The following is a 17,413-nucleotide window of genomic DNA, read 5'->3' on the forward strand; positions in this document are numbered from 1 at the left end:
TGTGTGTGTGTATGTGTGTGTGTGCATGTGTGTCTCTGTATGTATACGTGTCTATCTGTATATGCATGTGTATGTGTGTGTCCCTGTATGTATACATGTGTATGTAAGTGTGTCTGTGTGTATGTATGTATGTGTGTGTGTATGTGTGTGTATGTATATACAGGTGTCTGTCTATATACGTGTATGTGTGTGTCTGTATGTATACATGTGTCTCTCTGTATATGCATGTGTGTGTCTGTGTGTGTGTCTGTGTGTGTGTCTGTATGTATGTATACGTGTCTGTCTGTATATGTGTACGTGTGTGTATGTGTGTGCGTGTGTATGTATCCATATGTCTGCCTGTATCTGTATCTATGTGTATGTGTGTGTGTATGTATCTATGTCTGTATCTGTCTCTATGTGTGTGTGTATATCTCTGTGTGTATGTATCCATGTGTCTGTCTGTAGCCGTGTATGTGTGTGTGTGTGTATCCATGTGTCTGTCTGTACCCGTGTGTGTATCCATGTGTCTGTAGCCGTGTGTGTATCCATGTGTCTGTACCCGTGTGTGTATCCATGTGTCTGTACCCGTGTGTGTATCCATGTGTCTGTACCCGTGTGTGTATCCATGTGTCTGTACCCGTGTGTGTATCCATGTGTCTGTACCCGTGTGTGTATCCATGTGTCTGTCTGCATTTGTATCTGTGTTTATGCCTGTGTGTGCCGCGCCCGCCCGTGCCGCCGCGGACCCGCCCGCCCGCGCCTTCCGGCGCCGTGACCCGGCAGTGACGCGGACATGGCGGCCCGCTGAGGCGCGGAGCGGGCCGGGCCCGGGGCGGAGCGCGGCGGAGCGGGCGGTGGCTCCTTGGCCGCGCTCTGTTCTCAGAGTTCAGGTGGGAGCGGGTCCGGTCCCGCGAGTGCGGGTCTGTGGGTGCCCGCCCGCCGCGGTGTCCGCGCTGATGCTCTGTCCCCTCAGGCTCGGGAGCTGCCGCGCCCCCGCGTCCCCGGCCCGGCCCCGCGGGTCACCCAGCCCAAGATGAAGACCGTGCTGATGGTGGCGGAGAAGCCATCCCTGGCGCAATCCATCGCCAAGATCCTCTCGAGAGGTAGGACGGGTGCGGCTGTGCCTGTTGTGCCGGTGGCAGCGGGAGCGTTCCGGAGGCACAGCCCCGCCGGGAGAGGTGTGGGAGCCGCCAGGAAGCGTCTGCGAGGGTTCCCAGGTTTGCTGTCCTTGCAGGGAGGTTAAGAATTACCCTGTTCAGCGACTTGGTTGTCTCAGGGCAGGTGCCATCTGGGACAGGTTGCAGTTCATAAAAGAGCTGGGTGTCCCGTCACATTCTGTTTGGTTTTATAGGCTGATGCTTCAATAATAAAGGAACGTGGTTTTGAAATATTGCTGTAATGTGTGTTAGTGCATCTGGTTTCTGGAAAGTGCCAATCGAGTAGCAAGTTGCTGTTCTGAGATTTTTGAAGCAATAGTAAAAGTTTTGTAAATTACGCAGAAAATAAAATTAGTTGATTATAATTGTGCCGTCTAGGAAACTGTCTATATTTTTGTAAGGTTTCCTGGTGGGAGGGAAAAGATGGAGGAGATAGTGTATAGTTTAACTTGAAAATGAAATATACTTTAAAAAAGGCCTAAAGTGGTAGTTAACTGAAATAAAACCTTGATCCATAAGTAGACTTTTGTGATCAGGAACAAAGATCTAAGAAAAGGGGAAAGTAATTTCACACAAAATAACTCATTTCAATAGCTGTTTAATTTAATCTCATTGGTATTTATGGTTTTATTTTCACAGGAAACATGTCCTCTCGCAAGGGATTGAATGGTGCCTGCTCTGTGCATGAATACACAGGATCCTTTATTGGACAGAGTGCCCACTTCAAGATGACATCTGTGTGTGGTCACGTCATGACTTTGGATTTCATAGGTATTTGTTCATAAGATATTTTAACTGCTGCTAGTACCTTGTAGAGCTGTCAAGGATTCCTAATAGGAAAATACTGATTTTGGAAATAAATGAGAAAGGATTTTTGGGAGAGAAGGAGCAAGAAAAGGAGAACAAAAAGATTGCTTGTGGTCAGCAGTTCTATATTTTTGTTTCTAGTTCTTTTGCATGACTAAGTCATGTTACTTGTCTTTTCTATGCCTGAATTACATCCCTGGAAAATGAGGGGAGATGAGGCTTAATTTGCCTATCTGGAAAAGTGTTTTGGTACTTAGGATGAAAGATGATTAAAGAACGCAGACCCCAAAAGGATATTTTCTTAAGCATTATAGCGCATTACTGCAAAACAGAGATCTGGTAAGGATTATGCACAAAGAATCCTGTCACTAGCCTGCTCTGAAACGTTGGACTAGTCATGTGACTGTTGTAGTTCTTCTAATTATAATAACCTCAGAACTTTACTTACACAGTACTTTAAAGAAGTACAGTTTTGTGTAATTGCTGAGCAATATTGTTGACATTACTTGAGAGAAATGAAAATGAACAAATGCATTGATATGAGCAGATGGCACAGGGCACTTTAGGGCTGAGACATAACTGGCCATGTAATGAACAGTAAAACAGACTACAGTGGTCATGTCATATGTATATATACATGATATATATGTGTATGTATATATAAAGAAGGAAATATAGCCCTTCCCCTTGATCAATTGATTGTACAACAGAAGGTGTTTTAATAGCCCATGTTAAAATTTCTGAAAGATGAACAGTATTTTTTTTCCTTCACATTTCATGTTTCTAAATGATAGATGCAATTCACAGAAAAAGCTAAGGGGACCCTTGATATGCAATAAAGCAAGATTTGTTAGGGGAGAAAATTTTCCATACAAATTTTGAAAGTCAAGTGTTTTGCAAAATAAAGTTGTTTGTTGTTTGTTTGTGGGGTTTTTTAATATGTCTTAATATACTTTTGCTTTTCAGGAAAATATAACAGCTGGGACAAGGTGGATCCAGCAGAACTTTTTAGCAAAGCTCCCACAGAAAAGAAAGAAGCTAATCCCAAACTGACCATGGTGAAGTTTTTACAGGTATTCTTTCTTCTGAGTAGTATTTCAGAAAGATCTTTTTCTATGTTCTTAAATTAGGATTTTCTCCCCTGCAAGGAGCAGGTTTTCGTCACAGTTACATCTATTTTTTTTTATTTTGCTGGTTCTTATGCTGTCTGAAATCCTTGCCTTGTTAAATTCGCTTTTACCTTTGCCTTCTGAGTTGTTGCATTGTTGATATCCTGCCTTTCAGAATTGTAGAATTAGATGGATGTTTAGTTTCTAACAGCAAGTACAAGGCAGAGCTTATAAATGCCTTCTTTAAAATAAGTGTGTTGGTTATTGTTCGCCCTTCACACGTCCTGCTGAGAGGAAAGCAGGACTTTGGTTGCTTTTACAAAATAATATGTTGTCTGAAGGGCAAGTATATGTGGTGAAAAAATTATTTCTGTCAGACAAATTTAGACTTAGAAGTATCTTTATGAACTAGGAAAGTGTTTCTTCAGTTTGTTTGTGTGTTAGGGTTTTTTGGATTTTTTTTTTTTTTATATCTGGAAATGAGGGCCCAGAAAGGGAAGGGGCTATGCCTGAGGCTGTGCATGCAGACTGGAGCTGTTTCAGGAGACTTCCACTGCTATAGAGCTATGCTTACTATTTTCAGAAAAGCATCTTATATGCAGTTTTCTGGTCCCATGGAGTACAGCTTGCTCCTCTCTTTAACCGCTGTTTGGGTACCTGGTGACTTCTTATTACTTCTGGTTAATTCTTGCAATCCTTTTAGCACTGAGTAAATTATCTCCAGTACTTCAAAACAGAGAGGGAAGGTGGGCTGTTTTTGTTGCTGAAGAACTCTGCTAGTTTTTTTCACAGGTGGAGGGAAGAGGCTGTGATTGTATTGTCTTGTGGTTGGATTGTGATAAAGAAGGAGAAAACATCTGTTTTGAAGTAAGATGTCTCTTTTTAAGACATATAATACTGTAATATATTTGTCTGTGACAATACTATCAATGCATTGGTTTATGAGTATACAGTAAAATTCAAACTAAAGGCGTGGAGGGCCTTGGTGGAAAAACTCACGTGCTTTGAACACTGTAAGATGTCAGTTAAAGAGTAAAAATCGATTTCAGAGATGTTGCTCATCTGAGATAACAGTCAGGTCTCCTAAATGTTAGAACATTCCAGTGCTTTCAGAGTTGGTCTGTATTACACAGCTGGAGTAGTTATTTTTCTGTCCTTGTAAAACTTCATCTCTGTTATCTTTTGTTTATTAAGCAATTAGATGCTTTAGAGCACCGAGGCTGCTTTTAAGTGTAGGCTGCCTGCAAGAATTTGGTTTCTGTATGTAAAAACATAGAACTAAAACTTTCTTAAGACTTTTTTTAACATCCTATTTCCAGAAGTCTCCACTAAGAGTATTTGTTTGGGGTTTTTTGTTTTTGTTTAAAGAAGCACATTTTATCAAGTAATTCTTTTAAGTTCTTTATATACCATTGTATCATTGCTTGGCCCTAGCAATACGTAGAATAAACCCAGAGAGAAAGTGGTACATGTTCATCAAAAAGTGCTGCAGCTGCACTGGTGAATGTCTTTGTACTTGGCCAACAATAGTGATTTGCTTCCAGCGGTTGCTGTATGGTAAATAAATCCTTCAGTTTTGGTAATCCTTAATGCACTTTTGAGTGGATGGACAAATACTGCTCTGGCCTATCAGTTAGTGTATTGACATGACATCTTGCTGAATTATGTAGTGTCATATAGGCAAATATTTTGTGGAGAGTGTTGGTTTCTTTAGAGAGGAAACCTGACTGAACCCTTTATCTTTTAAATAATCTTACTTTCGTTAGGTTCTTGATGCTGTTCTTCCTGTCATGAACAAACCTCGTGGCACGGAAAGGTCGATTTACAGAGCTAAATTCAGCTCCATCACTGACACAGACATCTGCAATGCCATGAATCGCTTGGGAGAACCTAATCGCAACGAGGCTCTGTCCGTGGATGCCCGTCAGGAGCTGGATCTGAGGATTGGCTGTGCATTCACAAGGTGACAGCACAGATCACAAAAGGTTTTATGGAAGGCTAAGGAATGGTTCTGTCCACTCGTGGGTTAACCCCAGCTGGCAGCCAAGCCCCACACAGCCACTCACTGCTTCCACCCCAGTGGGGCAGTGGGAGAGAATCAGAGGTAGAAATAAGAAAACTCATGGGTAGAGAGTAAAGGCAGTTTAATAGGTAAGGTAAAAGCTGCACACACAAGCAAAGCAAAATAAGACATGAATTCACCACTGCCCATGGGCAGGCAGGTGTTCAGCCATCCCCAGGACACCCACAGTGGTGACTTGGGAAGACAAACTCCATCACTCTTAACATTCCCCCCTTCCTCCTTCTTTCCCCGGCTTTATATGCTGAGCATGGTGTCATATGGTCTGGAATACCCCCTTGGTCAGTTGGGATCAGCTGTCCTGGCTGTGTCCTCTCCCAACTCGTTTTGCACCCCCAGTCTGCTCACTGGTGGGGTCGGGTGAGAGGTAGGAAAGGCCTTGACTCTGCGAGCCCTGCTCAGCAATAGTGAAAACATCTCTGAATTATCAACACTGTTCTCAGCACAAATCCAAAGCACAACCCTGTACCAGCCCCTATGAAGAAGATTAACTCTACCACAGCCTAACGCAGGACACCCCAGAATATGTCTCAGAACACTACTGGCTGATTCTGTCCAGCCCCAAACTGAACAATTTTATGCACAGACAAATAAAAAGAATGAAAAGGTTGTGTGTGGACTTACCTGAACTGGGTAAAGTACTATTGGCAAATGTGGTATGATTTTATGCTATAATGTTCTCTCACATTTCTTTGGGAATAAACAGGATTCAGTGAGGCAAAGTGATTGTGACTTAATTAGCTGTAAGAGATGGTGTTTCTCAGAATGCTTTTTTCCTAGTGCCTGAATGCTTTTATAGATTTCTCGTATTTGTGTGTATATGTTAATGAAAAATTTTTCATGGGAATGAGGATATTAATATACTTGTTCCTAGTCTGTTTTTTTTTCTCCCCTCTCTTAGGTTTCAGACTAAATATTTTCAGGGGAAATATGGGAATTTAGACAGTTCCCTCATCTCCTTTGGGCCATGTCAGACCCCAACACTTGGATTCTGTGTTGAACGGCATGACAAAATCCAGTCATTTAAGCCTGAGACTTACTGGGTGTTGCAAGCTAAAGTAAGTGTTACAGTACTTGTTTATATATGAGGACATATATTTTTACAAAAAAAATGCATTTGTATTTTCATTTCATTCATTCATAAATTTGAAGGTGCTGACGGGAATTCACAATGCCTATAGTTTACTCATGTGCTCTCATTCTGTTCACATGTGTCAACACTCTCAAGAACAGATTCCAGGATGTCAGTTTTGTATTAAAGTGGCTGTTGTCTACTGCTTATAAGAATTCTTCAGTGCTGATCGTCTAAGCTTAGATTCAGCCAAAAAGACTACTTAAAATGGTTTTCTTTTGTTCCCTGGGGTCCTTGGACTGACTGTTGTTAATCTGAATTCAGGAATTAATTAGGCTGCGAACAAACATTGGCATTACTGAGTGTTAGAATTTTAAAGCAAATAAAATGCTCATTGTGTTAACTGGCAACTGAATGCTCAGAGTACTTTGGTGGCTTAGAGCAGTTTTACAGCCTCACTGCTGTCCAAGCTCTGAGAGCAAACCAACAGCTTGTGATCACAGGGATTTTTTAAACAAATAAGGGATGCATGGTAAAAAGTTGCCATTTTTAGATTTTAAAGGTTAAAAAAAAAAAGACGAAATTGGGTGTCTACTGTCATCTCTTCTGATGTGTCTCGTGTCATGCTAGGAAATGCTAGCATGCCATCAAAATGGTAAACTTTGAATTTCTGCCCACTTCAGCCTTTACTGTTCTCTCTAAACAAGGATAGTATTTTAGTTCACTGCAGGAATAGTTACGGTCACTCTCCAGCCCCCAGAACTCGAAGTGCTCCACCTTTCTCAAAAGCCCCTGTGAAGAGGAGCAGAACTGTGTGTTTGAATCACTTGTCGTAGTGTGAATCTGTCCTAAATTTGTCCTAACAAATCCTTTATGTCCTAGGATTTGCTTGCTGGATTATTGTTGGGAATATGCATTCTCACACTTCCAGTAGTAGAGTTGGTGGGAATTGATTTTTTTTTATTTTGTCCAATAGGTGAACCCTGAAAAAGAAAGTTCTCTCACTTTAGATTGGGATAGAGTGAGAGTGTTTGATCGTGAAGTTGCTCAAATGTTCCTGAATATAACAAAGATGTCAAAAGAAGCAAGGGTAAGAATATTTACCAAGTGTCAGTAGACCCATATTTCACATCAATATTTCATTTACTGCATATTGGGGGTTTTTGTTTGTCTTTGTTACAGAGTGCAGAGTATATGTATCTTGTTTTTTACTTTGTTCAGCTTTGTGTGAATGAGAATAAAAAGCAAGAGATTTTTTTGTTGTAGTTCGTGTGCTGATGTGGTCATCTCAGCAGAAGCCTCTTCTTAATACTGACTTTAGAAGTGATCATCACTCCTGATAGGAACTCTTCATTACTAAACCTGCTAGGAAATACTGTTCAGATCTCTCCAAGCTGACCTCTTATTTCCCATGGGACATTGTACAAATTAGAGTTTAATTATGTGTAGGGCAATATTCCTGCAGTTAAATTTTTAATCATGTGTATGGTACAGTCTTTATAGCCAATTAACTTATAGCTCTGCTCTATTCAATATTTGTTTGACAATATGTTTGGATTTCAGTGCTTTTAGACATCGAGGTTCAAAGACTGCCTGGAGCTTTTAAAAATCTGGATCCTTATAGTTAGGGCCATGAGCACTAAGTCCTTGTAGCACTGAAAGTATGTGCCGCTGAGGTAAATGGGAAGTAAAGACAGCAATAGGCTGCCTTGCTGCATTCCCAGTTATAGACCTGATCTAGTCTTTAGCACAAAGGATCTTTAGGACTTTAACTTTGGAACTTGGTAAAATTATCTCCAGTCAGATTTTCTAAAGTAAAAATATATTAGTGGCTTGTTTTAAGAAAACAAGGCAGATACAAGAGTAGACAATGGTAGGTATGATATGTGTTTATAGTCATGACTGAAATCATACATTTACCAGTTAGGAAACTTCAGAACTTTTACTGGGAAAATGCTGTTTTCTAGGTAGAATCTGTGAGTAAAAAAGAGAAGGTGAAGCAGAGACCACTGGCTCTGAACACGGTAGAAATGCTACGAGTGGCCAGTGCTGCTTTAGGTATGTGCAAAGTTCAGATTTTCACACTGTTTTAAAGCAAAATATTTTGGCTTCGCAAATGAAACAATCAAGGACATATAAAATGTAGTTTGATACTTTCCTCTCCTTATAATAGATCATTTAGATCATTATAGATCAGTTCTGGGCCCCTCAGTTCAGGGCCCCTCAGTTCAGGAAGGACATTGAGGTCCTGGAGCAGGTCCAGAGAAGAGCAACAAGGCTGGTGAAGGGACTCGAACACAAGTCCTATGAGGAGAGGCTGAGGGAGCTGGGGCTGTTCAGCCTGGAGAAGAGGAGGCTCAGGGGAGACCTCATCACTCTCTACAACTCCCTGACAGGAGGGTGTAGCCAGGTGGGGGTTGGTCTCTTCTCCTAGGCACCTGACAGTAAGACAAGAGGGCATGGTCTTAAGCTGTGCCAGGGGAGGTTTAGGTTAGGTATTAGGAAGAAATTCTTTACAGAGAGGGTAATCTGGCATTGGAATGGGCTGCCCAGGGAAGTGGTGGATTCTCTGTCCCTGGAAGTTTTTAAGATAAGACTGGATGTGGCATTTAGTGCCGTGGTCTAGTAACCGCAGCAGTAGTGGATCAAGGATTGGACTTGATGATCTCAGAGGTCCTTTCCAACCCGGCTGATTCCATGATTCTATGATTTTGGGAGAAGGATCAAGTTTAGAAAGCTTGTCAAAAGTGAAACATTTGGGAAGATCAAGGTGACAGAATACAGAAAGAACAAACTGTGATTTATTTGGGTGCTTGGATAAGGTATATTTTAAGATGCAGCAAACCATAATCACAATGAATGTGTAGATGATTTTTGTTTTGTCCTATCCCACTTAGGAATGGGTCCACAACATGCCATGCAAATAGCAGAGCGTCTTTATACTCAGGGTTATATTAGCTACCCTCGAACAGAAACCACCCATTACCCAGAAAACTTTGACTTGAAAGGATGTCTGAGACAACAAGCCAATAATCCTTACTGGGCAGAAACTGTGAGTACATGAAGCAAAACCTGTACTAGCATCATTCGCTAGTGTGTGTTTAGAATAAATCTTATTTGGTGTATTAAAACCTATAGGCCTTCGGAAATGATAAATATCCTAATTGCTTTTGTTTATGGATGTTGTATTGTTATGGATTGGATCTGAGTAAGCAATTTCTTCACCCAGGTAAATGCATTGCTATCAGAAGGCATTAATCATCCAAGGAAAGGCCATGATGCAGGAGACCATCCTCCCATCACCCCAATGAGAGCTGCAACAGAAGCAGAATTAGGTACAGGCAAATTCAGTCGTGTTGGGACACTGTGTGAAGAAATTAGTTCCTCGAGGTGTAGGTGCCAGTTTGAAACTCTCTGAGTTTCAACAGAAAATAAAATTCTTTGAATGGCAGGAAATGAAGAGAGAGCAAACTCGATCCTCAGTAAAACTTCTGGTGACAGTGAAGTTCGGAGCTGCTCTGCTCTTTGGTAGTTGATCCTCAGGACTATAGTATTGCTAAGAAAAAAACAACTTAATGCCTACTTTTCTAGGAGAAATTTGCCCCAGAATAGTAGCTTCCAAGTATGGAAACATTACTGTATTTTTGTTCTTGTAAGCCAAACTTCAACTGCATTTTAATTTAGTCTGTATGGTTTCTGGGTTTTATATTAAAATATAACATTTGACTTTTTGTACACTGTGCTCCCTCAAAAGAGGACTTTAAGGTTCTAAGTGTAGTGAATGAATTGTATTGTTTATTAAGAATAGCTAGGATGGTTGTAGAAAACTGATACCTATGGTGAAATTATCTCTGATAAAAAATAAATGCTTTAAAATTTTAAGTAATTGTACGGGCTACTGAATGGCCGTTTTTCTTTAAACACAGCAAGACAAAATATGCAAAGCACAGGACTAAGAACTAGGAGTTATTCATAGCAGTGTAACCTTTCAAATATTCCACTTCCTATATGTAGATTGTGAATAATGAAACTTTGTTTTGCAAATAATTGTGTATTAGTGTTAATAAGTATTATTTTAGAGTGATCTCTTTAAGCTGCCCCGAGTGGCAGTTGCCACCAGAATCACATTTTATGGTTTACGTTATAATGTGGTCTCTAGGGGCACTAAACAGTAGATAATTTTGGTTTTGTTTGTATGTCTTTATTTTAGCAAAAATAGAAAAGTCTTTCCTACTTTGCCCTCTCATTCAAACACATTGCAAAACTGGGAGAGGGGCTGGCTAAATTGGCAGTTCTTCTGCAAGTGCATCTGCAGCTCCTGCCTGTGACATAGGCAGGAAATTTTAAAGGGGAACTGGACAGACTTTTGAATGTTACTTTCTTTTAGCTGCCAGTTTTTCCTGTGATACCTGTGGGAAACTGGTACTTTTTAGAGTAGATTTTATGTGAATCTGCAGGACTGGAGTTCCATGGCTGAGGTGTTGTAATCCCCAGGTGGAGACGGGTGGCGGCTCTACGAGTACATAACTCGGCACTTCATTGCCACTGTCAGTGCTGACTGCAAGTACCTGCAAACCACCATTGCCTTCAGTATTGGCCCTGAACGATTCACCTGTGTTGGAAAGGTGGTAACTTCACCAGGTAAAACTAATCAGGAGTAAGTAGTTGGCTACAGATTTAATTTTTTTTCCCATTGATACACTGAAAGTATATAAAAGTGGAGCGTTGGGGACAACTGCAATTTTGAAGACATTTTTTGGTCTGTCAAAACCAGAGAGCAAATCTTGTCTTCATTTCCATACTGCAGTTATGATAGGAAAAGTCTTATTTTTCATGTAGTAGTCTCAAAGATTTAGTGCCACGTTTGCCAGTGTGAAGACCAGCCTTTTTGCAGACAATAAATGCCTTGTGGGAGATAAATTACACAAAGGCAGATTTTTTTCTTGGGCCTCTGTAAAAAGAATGTAGCACTAGTACTGAGATTTTTATGGTAAACTGGCCTAATAGTCCTTATTGCATTAATATGACTTCCTATCTGTATTTCCTTTTTAAGAAACTCTTCCCATCATTCTGGCACTGTGCTTTCATTCATGTAAACTATTTGCTTTTTTCAGTCATCAGACTGATTGAAGTCACACAAAAAATGTATCTGATGTGGTGTAGTGAGAGATACTGTCTTGAGATTCTGTATTTCCTCAGCATTCCTGACCTCACATATTTTCTGCTTGGTATGGCAGACACGTCATAACTTTGATCTGTAAAATGCAATCCATGTTAAAACTAGAAACATATACCTCGGCTTTCTGAAAGCTGTGGAGATAAGCCCTCATTGCTTGTTTCTGTCTTTCTTTACCTCCAGGGTTCACAGAAATTATGCCGTGGCACAGCATCCCATTAGAAGAGAGCCTTCCCCGCTGTGAGAAAGGAGATCTTTTTCCAATTGGTGAAATAAAGTTGCTGGAAAAGCAAACCAGTCCCCCTGATTACCTGACAGAAGCAGAACTGATCACTCTGATGGAAAAGCATGGCATTGGTAGGAACTTGTTAAACTTACATTATCCTGTAATACATCCACCAAGGGTGCAAAGAGTCACAATTGCTCCTCTGCACCCTCTCTGTCAGTAATGACACCTCAGCATGCATTTGGGTAGATGCAGTGATAATCTCTTCCCCTTCAAACCAGTGCCTGTAGCTCCTCTCAGCAGATGGTAGATTGTTTCTTCCCCCACACTCCTTTCCCTTTCTTATCCTTATTTTCAGTAGTTTCTGGCCAAAGGTTTCCTGTGAAAGCAGTATCCTTTCATAACAAATCCTTGTCACTTCTCTGTCTGAAAGAGCTGATGTGTGGAGAAGGAAGCACCTCCCCATTCTTAGGAATGATTTCTTGTCTTTACAGCTTGCTTCAGCTTTGCTGTCTTCAGTAATCCTTCTATATCTTATTATACCATTTACCACAATGCTACTTTTCTTTATCAATCTGACTTGTTTCCTTTGAGGTATTTTTATGAAGTTTGTCCAGTTAGAGCAAATATAGCCTCTTACTCCACCGTGTTTTTCCAGAATAAATGATTGTGAGAATAAGTGTCTTCCCAATAGTAATTCTTTGGAAGAAATGAAAGGATTAAGGTTAAGACATATGTTTCAGACTTCTAAGAACTGCAAAGGAACATCAGAGTTACTGGAGAGAGAGTAGCTACGCACTGGAAGTTGGGTAACAGTAAGAAGGTATCTGAATTTTAAGCCGTCTTAGGAGCCCTACAATTTGACATTAAACTGGAGAAGTCAGAAGTGAGTAATTTGATGACAACTCTGTTTTGTTCAAGATGGATCTTTTGTTTTCCTTTGTGTGCCAGGAACTGATGCCAGTATTCCAGTCCACATTAACAACATTTGCCAGCGAAACTATGTCACAGTGGAGAGTGGTCGGAGACTAAAGCCTACAAACCTTGGCATTGTTCTGGTTCATGGTTATTACAAAATAGGTCAGTTAAATACTCTTCCCTTTCCATTCTCTTGCCTTCTTTTCCCTTCACTATCTCAAGGGCTCTTGTCATTGTGTAAGTAGCATTTCTGTCTCAAAACAGTGTATCCAGGAAAGTATTACTAACCAAAGACTATAATAATTAAAACTTGTGTGTTTATTTTGATGACAGTTTCCTACCTCCATTTTTAACCTTGCATTGCTGCTGTCTCTGGTTTTCTGTTAGATGCAGAATTGGTTCTCCCTACGATCCGCAGTGCTGTAGAGAAGCAACTCAACTTAATAGCTCTGGGTAAAGCAAATTATCATCAGGTCCTGGAGCACACCCTTGACATTTTCAAAAGGAAATTTCACTATTTTGTGGATTCTATTGCAGGTAAAACTTTTTACATGCAGAGTTCCCTACAATTATTTGATTGTTGCATAGAAAATACTTATATATTAGGTTTCTTTCAAAGTTTTAGGCTTTCTGAAAAGTCCTACCAGGACTGGAAGTTTCAAAGTAAGTTGCTTTCCAAAGGGAAATGGACTGAATCCTGTCTCCAAAACTGTACTGCAGATTTATTTTGTGTCTGTGTAGTGGTGAGTTTTTGAAAACTTGAGACTAACAGAACCTAGGGTTTGTGCATGCTCAGTGTAAAACGCAGTGTATTTAAAATGTCTTTGTAAACAAGGAAGGGCATTGTGAATAAAATACTTTAATTCTGACTTCTTGACGGGTCTTGTAGATGATTTTGTTCAAGTTTCCTCTTAAGAACTAGAATTCTAACATAAATGGGATTATTTCTTTTGCAGGTATGGATGAACTGATGGAAGTTTCTTTTTCACCCTTGGCTGCCACGGGAAAACCCCTTTCCCGCTGTGGTAAATGCCATCGTTTCATGAAGTATATTCAGGTAAGTTTACTTCATACTTTGAATTTCACTTGCTGGGGGCGGGGCATTGAGTAGAAACTCCTTTTCTATTATTGAATTTGGGTTAAAATGTTGTTCTCAAAGCGCGTTTCTGAAACAAAATGCCTGATGGAGTTTTTCCATGGGGAACAAATCAGAAAGCAGCTCCAGCTGGATGTACTGCAAGTCGTAAAGAAGTTATTCAGAAGACTTGTGTTCTGTTTCCAGGCCAAGCCGAGTCGCCTGCACTGCTCCCACTGTGATGACACCTACAGTCTCCCACAGAACGGTACCATTAAACTCTATAAAGAGCTGCGTTGTCCCCTAGATGACTTTGAGCTGGTGCTGTGGTCATCTGGATCCAGAGGAAAGAGCTATCCACTGTGTCCATACTGTTACAACCATCCTCCTTTCAGGGACATGAAAAAAGGTAGGAATTCTGTAAACATGCAGATATCACCCACACTTGAAATAAATCGGGTACAGTCCCTACAATGTGCTTTTTAGGAGTTCTAAAATCAGCGTTGCTTAGTAAGAAAGTGCTGTTCAAATTAGATTCTGGATACCTAAAATTCACATCAAACTTACCAAAATTTACTAGTTAATTAATTTTTTACAATTTTTTTCTTTATAAAAGAAGTAAGAAATTAATTTACCTGCAGGCACTGTAGGTGACCTTCAGAACACTCAGCATGCAGTGAAAGACACAGATTCTGACACCTTGCAAATTGGAGTAGGCTTGGGTAGGACTTTAGATGAAGACCAGGTCTTGAGAATGTTATGATACTGAGTTAAATGATGTGTCAAAAGCTGTTGAAGGATATAAGAAGGGGTTAAAGTTACAGTTACTTTGGTAGCTGTGAGACAAAAAGTTACTTAAAGTAGTGCATTGAAGCTCTGAGTAACAGGAGCTTTTCGGCATATATTTTATTATCATCTTTTAATTAAAAATGTCTTGGACTACCAGTGAGTAGTTCAAATATAAAGTGGCAGTTAGCTAGAAGCCATACATTTAATTGAAAATGTAATTAGTTTTCACTAATTTCATCACTCATGTCTAAACTGCCTGTAGTGTACGGCGACAGTATCTGGCAACTCTGAAAGTCATTACAGAGAAATTTTTGAAAAAGGGATTATTCTGAATGTGTGAAGAGGCAAGTTGCTATTTTGGGAACAGTTTCATTCTTTAGTGATTTTGAAAACATATAATATACTAAGTTTTTTGACTTCTGTGTCTCACTTCCTCCAAACTGTGTAGTGTGAGTAGTGCAATGGGTTCCTTGTGGTATAGTTTTACTCTTCTCCTGCTAGGAATGGGCTGTAATGAATGCACCCACCCCACATGCCAGCATTCCCTTAGCATGCTTGGAATTGGGCAGTGCGTTGAGTGTGAGAATGGGGTCCTGGTGCTGGACTCAACGTCGGGGCCCAAGTGGAAGATGGCCTGCAACAAGTGCAACGTCGTCGTGCACTTCTTTGAGAACGCCCACAAGGTGCGGGTGTCGCCGGAGACCTGCGACCTGTGTGAGGCTGGGCTCGTGGACGTGGATTTTAACAAAGCCAAATCTCCTCTACCCGGTGATGAGACCCAGCACTCCGGCTGCGTGTTCTGTGACCCTGTGTTCCAAGATCTGGTGGAGCTGAAACATGCAGCCATGAGGCACCCCATGCACCGAGGGGGACAAGGGAAAAGGCAAGGGCGCGGAAGGGGGAAAAGCCGGAGACCTGGAGGAAGGGTCAACCCAAAGAAACCCAAGGACAAAATGGCAGCTCTGGCTGCTTACTTTGTGTAATGGCCACACAACAGTAAAATAAACTTCATACAAAAATTTGTTTCTCTTAGAGTTCATTTTTAAGTGTTTTTAATCTTCACTGCTTTCCTGTTCTTAGAACAGTTAGAAAACCATAAGTTGTTGTATGCCTTGATTTAATCATAAAACAAATTTTTCTGGATGATCCATTAGTAACTGAGTAAACCTTTAAGCTTTTGATTGGGATTCATTGATAAAAAGAGAGCTCACAAACAATAGGGACACTCAAGGAGTCTACATGGACTGTTACCTGTGGCTGGTAGAAGGGAAATGAAATTTCTCTCTTCTGTCATTTCTGGTGCCTTTGTCAGCGATACAAGTGCCAGGAATATAAGAACTGATTAAGATCAGTGTTATGCTGCTGTAGTCTTTAAGTGTGGCATGCGACTTGCTTCATCTGACTTTGAGTCTTCAAAAATAATAAATGACTAGTAGTTGTCAGATTTTTAAATTACATCTGCAATAGCAAGAGCACTACTTCAAATCTGTCACTCTGCTTCATAAGTGAATAATGCTGAGACCTGCAAGATGGAAATTATAAATGTGAAAGTGAATATCTGCCTTGAGCAGCGATTCCCAACTTACGACCTGTGCAGCCAAGTTAGTATCTTCTGGTCAATGAGGCCCAGTTAAATGAGATCTTCTGCTGCTGGAGGACAGACTGAGTACCCCTGCGCTTCTTTTCCTCTGTGGTCACACAGCAGATCATACCTGATGAAATACAGCTTGTACTGTCTGTTCCCCCAATTATCATTTCAGTGTTGGCTAGTTCTGTTATCAAAAGGAGGCTATCCTCATGGTTTTGTGTGGAGCTGTATCTAACCACTGTGACACTGGGTACAACATTGCAAAATCTAATTGTACAAATATATAATACTCTCTCCTTTCCTTCCATGTGCGCATGGCTGAGCACGTCTGGTTGTCTGGTCAAGTACAGTTTGTGTCACCTGTACCCCCAAAACAGCGTCAGTACTAGTTGTGTTTGGATGAGAGTTCAGAGGCTGCTGCATTTGAACACAGAATGTGCAGAGCAACCTGACACAGGATTTACTGGCAACAGAGAGGAAAGACAAGTCCCTACAAAGGTAATGTACAACTCTACTGTGTGCATTAACTGAACCAGAGAACACAGCCCAAACTCCACAGCCCCAAGCCTGTTCCTCTGATCAAATGTTTATGCAGTTACAGCTCAAACATGAACTGTGTTTTAATAGTGTTGCTTAAAAGATCCAGCCATAGGTAAAAGTTTTTTCAGTAGTTTGATTTTTTGTTTTTGGTGGATTTTTTAGTTCTTTCTGGTAAAAACCAGTCTTTCCATGTCCTTTGTCCTGGAGCAAATAGCTTCTTTTTAGAAAGAAGCACACCTTTAAAAAATCACCTTGCTGTAGTGCCTTAGAGTCATAGGTCTTGCCCTAAACTATAATGGCTTTCAGGCTGCTTGTACTGATTCAGTTCAAATCCTCTTATTTCCTGTAGTCTGCTCTGGTACACCAGGCTACTGCTCCAAATGTCCCTGTGTGCCCAGCTTGCTGCTGCTGCTGGGAGCTGTCTGTCAGCTGGGATTTCTGTGGTGCTTGGAGATGGTCCTGGAAGTGTGGGGAACCTGTCATTAGTCATTCTCCATGGCTTCTGAGCTGAGTGGGAATGCTTTCCTCTTCTTCCGAGCATGGCTTTTATTTTGGCTATTTGCAGACAAACTTTGGCTCACAAAATCTCTTTGCTGTGCTAGTCCCAGTGGAAATAAAGTGCTGGGAATTTCAAGTGTTTAGGATGAGCCGTTCACAGGATCTGGCAGATTTCAGACCCGAGGGAATGTCATGAAGCTGTCAAGAGAGGTTTAGATTGGATATCAGAAAACGTTTCTTCCCCCCGGAGTGTGATCGGGCACTGGAACAGGCTCCCCAGGGCAGTGGTAACAGCACCGGGCCTGTCTGCGTTCAAGAAGCGTTTGGACAACGCTCTCAGGCACATGGTGTGATTCTTGGGTGTCCCGCACAGGGCCAGGACTTGGACTCGATGAT

The 17,413-nt window shown here is 41.0% G+C and overlaps 1 protein-coding gene across 2 annotated transcripts in view; it reads left to right on the forward strand.

The window, feature by feature from the left end:
• TOP3B (topoisomerase (DNA) III beta) overlaps positions 1-15,410 on the forward strand; it is a 91,209-nt gene extending 75,799 nt beyond the window's left edge. The window contains exons 3-19 of one of the 2 annotated variants that reach the window (XM_017815488.1): positions 956-1,085; positions 1,779-1,910; positions 2,913-3,019; positions 3,848-3,922; positions 4,822-5,018; positions 6,037-6,193; positions 7,184-7,297; positions 8,175-8,265; positions 9,105-9,259; positions 9,437-9,542; positions 10,702-10,848; positions 11,567-11,740; positions 12,561-12,689; positions 12,915-13,064; positions 13,484-13,584; positions 13,810-14,011; positions 14,893-15,410. In XM_017815488.1, the coding sequence (XP_017670977.1) occupies positions 956-1,085; positions 1,779-1,910; positions 2,913-3,019; positions 3,848-3,922; positions 4,822-5,018; positions 6,037-6,193; positions 7,184-7,297; positions 8,175-8,265; positions 9,105-9,259; positions 9,437-9,542; positions 10,702-10,848; positions 11,567-11,740; positions 12,561-12,689; positions 12,915-13,064; positions 13,484-13,584; positions 13,810-14,011; positions 14,893-15,374 (2,649 nt within the window). In that variant the 3' untranslated portion in view covers positions 15,375-15,410. The remainder of the gene's footprint in view (positions 1-955; positions 1,086-1,778; positions 1,911-2,912; positions 3,020-3,847; positions 3,923-4,821; positions 5,019-6,036; positions 6,194-7,183; positions 7,298-8,174; positions 8,266-9,104; positions 9,260-9,436; positions 9,543-10,701; positions 10,849-11,566; positions 11,741-12,560; positions 12,690-12,914; positions 13,065-13,483; positions 13,585-13,809; positions 14,012-14,892) is intronic. The other variant, XM_017815489.1, reaches the window with a different exon arrangement.
• Positions 15,411-17,413: the final 2,003 nt, after the last annotated feature.

The sequence above is a fragment of the Lepidothrix coronata genome, unplaced genomic scaffold, assembly GCF_001604755.1.
Source record: "Lepidothrix coronata isolate B3197 unplaced genomic scaffold, Lepidothrix_coronata-1.0 Scaffold51, whole genome shotgun sequence".
Lineage (NCBI taxonomy): Eukaryota > Metazoa > Chordata > Aves > Passeriformes > Pipridae > Lepidothrix > Lepidothrix coronata.